Source organism: Crocuta crocuta, unplaced genomic scaffold (genome assembly GCF_008692635.1).
Source record: "Crocuta crocuta isolate KB4526 unplaced genomic scaffold, BGI_CrCroc_1.0 scaffold211, whole genome shotgun sequence".
Lineage (NCBI taxonomy): Eukaryota > Metazoa > Chordata > Mammalia > Carnivora > Hyaenidae > Crocuta > Crocuta crocuta.
Window position 1 is genome coordinate 2946744 of NW_027527939.1, and position 10091 is coordinate 2956834.

The following is a 10091-nucleotide window of genomic DNA, read 5'->3' on the forward strand; positions in this document are numbered from 1 at the left end:
TCAAGCTCAACACCCTCTACAAAGAGAACTACTGTGAACTTGGCACTATGCCAGGTGCTTTGTGCAATTTACTGAATCTTTATAATAACCCTGGGAACAGTGTTTAACTACTTCCTTTTTGTAAATAAGTAAATAAATTTCCTTTTTGTAAATAAATAAACTTTAGTTAAAGTTTAGAAAGAATAAGTAACTTTCCCAATATTAATTTAAGTAGTTTCTTATAGAGTAGAATTTATACTCCTGCTTCTCTGTTTCCAAAGCTTATGTGTGATGTTTTTCATTGTGTTGTCACACATGACACCAGAAACGCTAATTTTGGATATCACCATGGATGGGATTCTAATGGAATTCATGGTCTTTGTGAGACATAAATCAGACCCTATTACAATCTGAGTTTATGGCAGACTATTATTCTTAGTCATTATAGCTAAACTTGGCCAGTAAAGATAGAGAATAAAAATCTCTCTTTATAAACTTTGCTTTCCTCAAAGAAGGTTCTCAATGGTTGTCCAAAGATGCTATTTCTATTCTTTATACATTAAAGACTCACATTTCCCTTTGGTCTTATTGGTTAACACCTTTCCAATTTAGCAAATATTTCACAGCAGCTTTTACATCCTTATTTCTCAAGCTATAGATTATAGGATTTAGCATGGGTGTCAATACCCCATAAAACACAGAAATAAGCCCCTCTGTAGCTTGCAAATTGTCACTCCCAAGGTGGTCTTGAGACTTGGGTTTGGCATACATGAAGAAGATGGTACCATAAAATATGATCACCACAGTCAAATGCGCTGAGCAGGTAGAAAAGGCTTTGCGTCTCCCTGTAGCTGAGTTCATTCTCAAGATGGTGTAAAGGATGAATATATAGGAGAAAAAAATTACTATCAGTGGAAGAACCAGGAATGCCATATTTGACACTGCTAGGGTAACATAATTGAGGGATATATCAGTGCAAGCTAGCTTGAGGACAGCTAGAATCTCACATAAGAAGTGATTGATAACATTATTCCCACAGAAAGGCAACTGCATGGCAAGAGATGTTTGCACAATTGAGTTGATTCCACCAGAGAGCCATGACACAGAAGCCATCAGTACATACACCACCTTGCTCATGATGATGGGGTATCTCAGAGGGTTACAGATGGCTACATAGCGATCAAAAGCCATCATACCAAGGAGGAAACACTCTGTTGACCCCATTGCAAACCCAACGAACATCTGCACTGCACATCCATAGAAGGAAATGTTCCTTTTCTTTGAAATTAAGCTTACCAAAGTTGAGGGAACAGAGGAGGATGTATAGCAGATATCCAGGAAAGACAGATTGCCCAGGAAGAAGTACATGGGGGTGTGAAGATGAGCATCAAAGATGCTTGCTAGGATCAGAACACCATTGCCAGTTAGAATCACTAGATACATTACTAGAATTAGAGAAAAAAAAATTATCTCAAGTTTTGGGTGACCAGAGAGTCCCAGTAGAATGAATTCTTTCACAAATGTCTTGTTCAATGTATCCATGTCTCAGCATTCAGCGTATGAAAGGAAGAACTAACAAAATGTTTTCATTGCCAAGCAACAACTGTAACAAATGCTTTGAGTAACAGTACTCTTAGGGTAAAATCAACTGTTTTCTTTGAAGTTCTGTCATCTGCTTCTGTCATCTGTTGTTATCCTCAAAAATATTTATGCCTACAATGCAAAACTAGGCATAGAGTTTCTATGCAGTGTCTTATGCACGAATATCTACCTAGAAGCAACCTTCCAACTGCTGAAGACACTCTATGTTGAGTTTTCTAAAAGCCCTAGAATATTCAGGCAATAAACTTAACTTCATCATTTTACTCAGGTCCGAAGAGTGTTAGGAAGGCAAAAGACAACTCACCAAGGATTGAAATTCTGGTTCTGTGTTTAACAGAAATGTTTAAAACGGTAAACAAATTTTATTTTTATGTATATTTGTTTGCCTCGCATTCTTTTCAGTCAAATTGTGCATTTTTATAGGACAGACATTTGATCATAGTAAACTGAATCATGTACACAGCAATTTAACATCTGCTTGAAGGCAGTTAGTTGAACTCACAGTCATGGGCCACTCTTATTATTTTATTTTTTCCTATAATGCCATTGTATAGATCAACTGTGCACGAATCTGATGGAGAATCTTTGAAGAACAATAATTTCTCTTCATTTGTTTTATTCTCTGGCTTCAAAGTTATTCGTCATTATTTATTTAAGTGAACCTGAGGAAACAGTAATAATGCTTATATTTGTGTATATATGTGTAGCACTTTATATTTTATTAAAAAGTAATTAATCTTCCCATTATCCCTATTTTTTTTTCAAATGTGAAAAACAGAATGTGGCCAAAGTTACCCAACCTGTTAACTTGAAGCTCCAATCTTTGCCAGTGAAGTGCAGCTGTTGGGGCGATGACACCACAAGTTACTATACACTGTTTTCCCACCAACTAGTATCCAGAAATGTTGGCCTTGGTGGAATAATGAAGGACCAACTACTTCAGTCTTCCAAATTCTTCGTAGACACATAAATTACCTGAGGATCTTGTTAAAACCCAAATTCTCTTTTAGGTAGAGCTTGTGATTCTGCATTTTTAATAAGCTGCAAGTATATGTTGAAGCAGCTGGCATGGGGCTACATTTTGAGTAGCAAGGCTTTAGTTTACCTATAGTGAGTCAGCAGACTATCCCGAGGTTTCTGATCCAAATAAATTTTCTTTTGTTTTATTATATGGACTAGCTTCACCTAACCTAGAAAATGAGCAAAAGCATACTTTTTTTGTGTTTTCCAGTGAAAAAACCCCAGGGCCATATCTCACTGTTCAGTACAATTCAGATAATACTACTACTGAAGGACCAATTTTATAGAAGAAATAGAATTTTTTGCTAGACTACTATAACATGTATAGGATATTACTAATAGCCTAAGTTGACCTCATTCTTGTCCCAAGCTGAGTAAGGCTGGGAAAAATATAACATGTCTGTGATAAAAAAAAAATCACAATTCAGTGAGGGAAACAGCAAAACTATTACATATAGAACAATTAGATACAGACTATAAGTACACTGTGTGACCAGAGTGAATGTTATAAGTGTCACAGAAAGAGGAGGTTAATAAGAAAAAGGCCAAGGGAGAGTTCTGGAAGAATTTAAGACAGGCTGGATCTGTTAACATAGAAAATTTGAGGCAAGTTTGGAAGACAAGAGGGGGAAAGCGTATCTCAGAAGGAAGAACAGGTTGAGCAATATTTAGTAGTAAGCATAGTAGCATACCTCCTTTTCAGACAAAGGAGCTTCTGTGGAGGAATGGTGGGAAGCACATTTGAAATGGTAAATGAGGCAAGCACATAGAAAGGTCCAGAAGTGAGGCAGAGAAATTGATATCTCTTGTCATAGGGAAGGGAACTGTCATTAGAAGCATCAAGCACAAGGTGAATGTTTAGACCTGATGATATTAGCTACCCTCCAAACTTGACATCATACAATTTTATTTTATCAGATTTTTTAGCAGATATGTGATTTAAGCAATTAAAATGTTTAGATTAATTAGGTTATTATTAACTACTGACTGGTATACACACTCACACACACAATTGTAATTGTCACCAGTTTTCAGGTTAGCCAAAATTGCAAACGTAGGGCTCATGTGGACTAACAGTTTTGAGAAGGTCATAAGCTCACTGCCCTACTCTGACACTGTTGTATGACGACAGGTGGGAAGATTTATCTACAGAGTATAATGTCTTAGAGTCAGAAGCCAAACAAGAGAGGCATTCTCACTTCAGAAAAAAATCATCTAAAGAATACAGAGTAAAAAATTTCAACTTGAATGAAAGGTGCAAATGAGAGAATATTAAATCTCCAAATTAGAGATGAGAAAATCGAAGCTCAAAGCAATTTTTAAGTGTATTTATTCAGTGAAATTTCAGAAGTGTCTAAAGGGGGGAAAACACCTTTAATTTATTTAAGTAAAAAACTCTTCATTTATTCAAACAACTTATATTGCAGGATCTTATGTGCTGGATACCGTGCTTGAAATTAGTTCACTTGGTTGATGTTACATGACTAATAATGGGCAGAAACAAAATCCAAAGCCGATTTACTTTCTAAGTGTTCTGTGTCCAACAAGTAGCATTAAAAACAGTATAGAAAATATGTGTCAACAACAGAAAATGGCCAGTATCTGTGGATATACTGAGGTCATAGAAGAAAACCTGACTGTACTTGGTTAACAGTATACAAGGAAGGTGCTTTAGTCTTGAGGACTTAGTACTTCTTAAGATGGAAGAAGTTTCAGGGCTATGAGATGGAATCATATGCCCAGAATACTCATTTTCTCTGAAATGAATCTATATACACTGTATACTACTTAGGATAAATCAAAGTTCTCTCAGATTGGAGCCCAGAAAGTTGTCAAAGAGTGCTTTAGATAAGGAACATGAGTAGTCTCATCCGCCCAGGCATGAATGCAAAAAGAAGAGATAGCAATATATTGACTTACCAGGAAATATGGTGATGTTTCACATCCAGCCCCTTTGAGGTCTGGGGCTGGGAGAGCCTATAGGCTTCTCTTTCAAAACAAAACAAAACAAAATGTAGTGACAATATATCTTAGGCCACTTAAACCACTTTTCCCACCTGCTTTAAGCCTTCCCCTCACAGAACTAAATTCCCTCACCAATTCAAATCCACCTTGAGGCAGATCTGTCTTGATGCCTTCGTTTTTCTCCCAGAAATCTAAATTGGTTATTTGATATATTGTAAGATAACAAGAGACACAAGGAAGGAGCGTTTCTGTCTTGGTCATCACTGTACACCTGTAGCCTAACAAAGTGGCTACGCATTAAGAATGCATTTTGACTGAATAGGTAAAGGTTTACTTTCTAGGAGTTTAAGAAATTTCTCTCTACAGTATCTGTGGATTCATATTCAAGGAAATTTTAATATGCTCAAATTGTTCATTTGCAGCAGGCTCTATTTTTAAAAAAAGTATCTTTTAGTCAGTACTATAGAGATGTTGTCCTGTATGAAAATTTATCAATTTATGTAATGAAAGTACTGGAATAGATGTAGCATGGGGTTATCCAAGTGCAAAAGTGCTTGGGACTTAAGAGCAAAAGCTCTAGGTTTGAGGTTCTTTTCTTCTAATATATAGTCTCAGTTTTCTCATTTGTGAAATAGTGATACAAATAACTGCCTTACTTTTCTCACAGGTGTGTTTTTAGAAAAATTTATGTGGCATATAGAAACTGTTTTATGGATTAACAGGTATTATAGAAATAATAACAATAATAATAAATCATAGCTATTTGGTAATAATAAATAAGTAGCTCTATGGCTTCATGCTGCTCAGATTTTAAATCTATATTTAACAATAGATTTAACTATAAATTGACAAGGTACAGTTTCATGGTATTCAAAACTCACCTGTATACTAATAAATTATTTCCACCTTCTAGAAGACCCAGTTACTTTCTTCATAGTATTTATGTCAGCATTTTGAATTAAGGTCAGGTTCAACAAACAATGCCAGATTCCACAGATGTGGAAGAGTAAATATTTGTTATGCAAGGGTTGTTGTAATTGTTCCCCAATTCCCAAAGCAGTTTAAAATTGGAATGAGAGATCTGTGAAATGGAGAAACTTCTGGTGCATTAGGGACAGTGACCCACAGACCCAATTAACAGTGGTGCTGGGAATAAATTATGATTGAACTACAGCTCAGAAATGAAATTACATTCTCCTACCAATGTAACTTTTGAAAACAGGAGCAAATGTTCACAAAAAAACCTTTATGAAATACGAGAGCTTTTTTGTTTACAATAGCAAAGTTAATTCAAAGTAAGATCTCAATTCAAGTGATAATTATAAAAAATTAAATGTTAGAATTGAAAACTGATCTAGATATTATGAATGATATGAAACAGATATTTGCTGTGAGTTAAATGTATTGTCCTTTTGGGGGGATGAAAAAAATACAGATAAGCCATAAAATAAGTAAATTTATAGGATAAAAGTGAGTTCATATTTTTAAAGCCAAGTAAAGTTTAACTTTAAAAAAAGTCCAGGATGGATAGTGTGGAGTGTGAATTCAGATAAGTAGGTAGCACATTATTGAATCAAGGTGTTTCAGAAGGTCTATTGAGCTTAGACTTAGACTTATATTTAACTGTAAAGTACTTAGATTCTGGAGGTACATTTTGAGAAGGGAGGCCGTGCTCAAGTAGGATATTCACTGACCATGGACTGTGGTCTCAGCTACTAACTTGGAAACAGCCCTTTCACCTTGTAAACTTGGTTATCGCCCTGTTTGGCCTTGATCCTGCCACCAATACCATTTACCAAGGAAGATGGTAGGAATCATGCCATCCCATGCACCAGATAACAGGATCACTGACCTCAAACCCAGCTGTGGACCCTAAATTGGTTCATGACCAGCTCCAGCCACGCTTAGCCAAGAGTCTTATCTTTTTAGAGACCAGACAGGTGACACATCAAAGGCAGGCCTCGAACCTATGTCTAACTACAGATCTTAAACAGGGTCTGTAATTCTGTTCCAGTCCCCTGCAATATCAGGGGTATGTGTGACATACCCACAGCTAACATTATACTTAACATCAGAAAGCGAAAAGCTTTTCCTCTAAGATCAGGAACAAGACAAGAGTGCCCACTCTTGCTCCCTGTATTCAACATAGTATTTGAAGTTCTATCCAGAGCAACTAGGCAAGAGAAAGAAATGAAAAGTATCCACTGGAAAAGAAGAAGTTAAATTTTCCCTGTTTGCACAAAACCTGATCTTACATACAGAAAACCTTAAAAACACTACCCCAAAAACTGTTAGAACTAATGAACTAATTTAGGAAAGTTTCAGGATACCAAATCAATATACAAAAGTCTGTTACATTTCTACATTAAAATAAACTGTCAGAAAGAGAAATTAAGAAAACATATACAATAGCATCAAAAACAATAAAATACTTAGGAATCAATGTAACCAAGAAAGCAAAAGATTTGTATACTGGAAACTATAAGACATTGGTGAAAAATTGAAAAAGACACAAATAAATTAAAAGATATTCTTGTTCATAGATTAGAAGAAATAATATTGTTAAAATGTCCACACTACCCAAAGCAATCTACAGTATCAGTGCAATGTCTATAAAAATTCCATAGTTTTTCACAGCAATAGAAAAAAAAACAATCTGAAATTCAGAGGAACCACAAAGGATGCCAAATAGCTAAAGTAATTTGGAGAAAGAACAACATAGCTAAAGGTACCACAGCCCCTTATTTCAAATGGTATTATAAAGCTTTAGTAATCAAAACAGTATTGTACTAGCATAAAAACAGACATACAGACAACAGAACAGAATAAGTAGCTCAAAATAAACACAGATATATATAGTCAACTAATCTTTGACAAGGGTAACAAGAATACTCAATAAGGAAAGGATAGTCTCTATAATTTTTTTTAATGTTTTATTTATTTCTAGGAGAGAGAGAGACAGCGTGAGCAGGGGAGGGTCAGAGAGAGAGGGAGTCACAGACTGCGAAACAGGCTCCAGGCTCTGAGCTGGCAGTCAGCACAGAGCCCGATGCGGGGCTTGAACCCACGAACCGCGAGATCATGATCTAAGCGAAAGTCGGACGCTTAACCGACTAAGCCACCCAGGCGCCCCAAGGATAGTCTTCTTAATAAATGGTGATGGAGAAACTGGATAACCACATACAAAAAATGAAATTGACCCATATACACCATACACAAAAGTTAACTTGAAATGGATTAAAGACTTACATATAATACCTGAAACTATAAAAATTCTAAAAGAAAACTTAAGGGAAAATCTTCTTGACATTTATCTTTGCAATGATTTTTTTTTGTATATAACACCAAAAGCACAAGCAACAAAATCAAAACAAAATAAAAGCAAATAAATAAAAGGGTCTACATCAAACTAAAAACTTCTGCATAGCAAAGATATCCATCAGCAAAGTGAAAAGGCAACCTAGGAAAGACAGAAAATATTTGCAAACCATGTATCTGATAAGGGGTTAATATTCAAAACACATAAGAAGAAACTCCTAAAACTCTACAGAAAAAAACAAAAACAAACAAAAAATAATAGGCAAAGGAACTGAATGGACATTATTCCAAGGAAGATATTAAAATGGCCAACAGGTATAGGGAAAGGTACTCAACATAACTAATCATCAGGGATATACAAACAAAACCACAATGAGATAGCTCCTCATATATGTTAGGATGACTATTATTAAACAAAACAAGTGATAACAAGTGTTGGTGAGGGCATGGAGGAAAGGGAAGTCTTGAACACTGCTGGTAGGAATGTAAACTTATACAGCCATTATATTGAACAATATGCATGTTCCTCAAAACAATTAAAAATACCTTATGATTCACTTATGTAACCCCAATTCTGGGTATACATCCAAAAGAAATGAAATCAGTATCTCAAAGTGATATCTGCATCCCCATGTTTATTGCAGCATTATTCACAACAGGAAAGATATGGAAATAATCTAAGTGTCTGTTGATGGATGAATGGATGAACAAAATGTGATCTATACACAACACACACAAACACACACACACACATATACACACTGGAATATTATGCAGCCATAAAAAAGAAATCCTGCCATATGTGACAATATAGATAAACCTGGAGTATATTAAGTCAAAAAGTCAGACACAGAAAGACAAATACTATATGATTTCACTTACATGTGAAATCTCAAAAAAAAAAAAAAAAAAAAAGCTAATAGCACCAGGGAATAGAATGGTGGTTGCCAGGGTTTGGGTAGTAAGAAAAGGAAAGATATTGGTCAAAGAGTACATACTTTCATTTATAAGATGAATAAGTTCTTGGGATCTAAGTACAGTATGGCAATTATAGTTAATAACACTCTATTGCATACTTGAAATTTGCTAAGGGAGTAGACCTTGTGTTCTCTCCACACACATACACACACACACACACACACACACACACTTTGTGAAGTGATGGATGTGTTAATTAGCTTGACTGTGGTAATCATTACACAATGTATAAAATATATTAAATCATCATGTTATATAACATATAAACCATGTCATACAACCTAAATATATACAATTTGTACTTATCAGTCATACTTTAATAAAGTTGAAAAATGTTTTAAATAAAATATTTTCAGTCTTAGAAGTAACATTTATTTAAGAAAGAGAGAGCAGTATTTATGCATGTATACAGACACAAACACATATATATATACCCACTCACACCACAAACCATACTCTTATACATTAAAATCCAAATGGAAATATGTCCAGATTGACTTTATATTAAAAGATCATAGAAGTTTAGAGCTGGAAAGCTCTGTAAAAATCATTTGATAAGATTTCCCCATCTATGAATAAGTAAACTGAAGTAAAAGTGATGAAGTAATATTCCAAAATCACAAAGTCACTGTTACTATATAATTAGGAAGAATTAAAAACATTCTTCCTCATTCATTAGAGGAATCAGGCAATAACGATAAAGATTTGGTATTAATTTTTACCAATTATCATACAGTAGCTAACGGACTAGCAATATGGTCTGAAAATACAGATCTTACATGACTGGAAGACAAAGGACTTCTATACGGGGTGATATTTTATGGGGCACTTTATGGATTGAGAGGTATAACCAAAGTGGGGAGTACCTATGTCTACCATAAAATTTTCCATATGAATTCATAAAAGGATTAGATACAACAGATGTGAGCCTTCATTCTCTTTTTGGAAGTGGCCCCTTAGGGACATGCGGTGAGAGTACCTAAAAGCATTTAAGCAATGTGACAATGTGTGCAAAAAAACATGTATCTTACTATCTCCCTCAGGATCTAGAAATGTATCTGACAATTGTTATGCTTGAAAGCAGAGAAGTCTGGAACTAAAATCAGTAATGTGCTTATATATTAAAAGGATCCAGGAGGAGGCATAGCTGGCAAGCAGATTACATTGGTCCATTACCCTTGTTTCTGTGTAAATAACAAGTCTTGATGGAGAGAGACACTTATTCTGGT

At 35.1% G+C, this 10091-nt stretch overlaps 1 protein-coding gene across 1 annotated transcript; it reads right to left on the reverse strand.

The window, feature by feature from the left end:
• Window positions 1-564: 564 nt before the first annotated feature.
• On the reverse strand, window positions 565-1521 carry LOC144221756 (olfactory receptor 13C4). The gene has a single exon (XM_077752268.1). The coding sequence runs from the start codon at window positions 1519-1521 to the stop codon at window positions 565-567; it is 957 nt and encodes a 318-aa protein (XP_077608394.1).
• Window positions 1522-10091: the final 8570 nt, after the last annotated feature.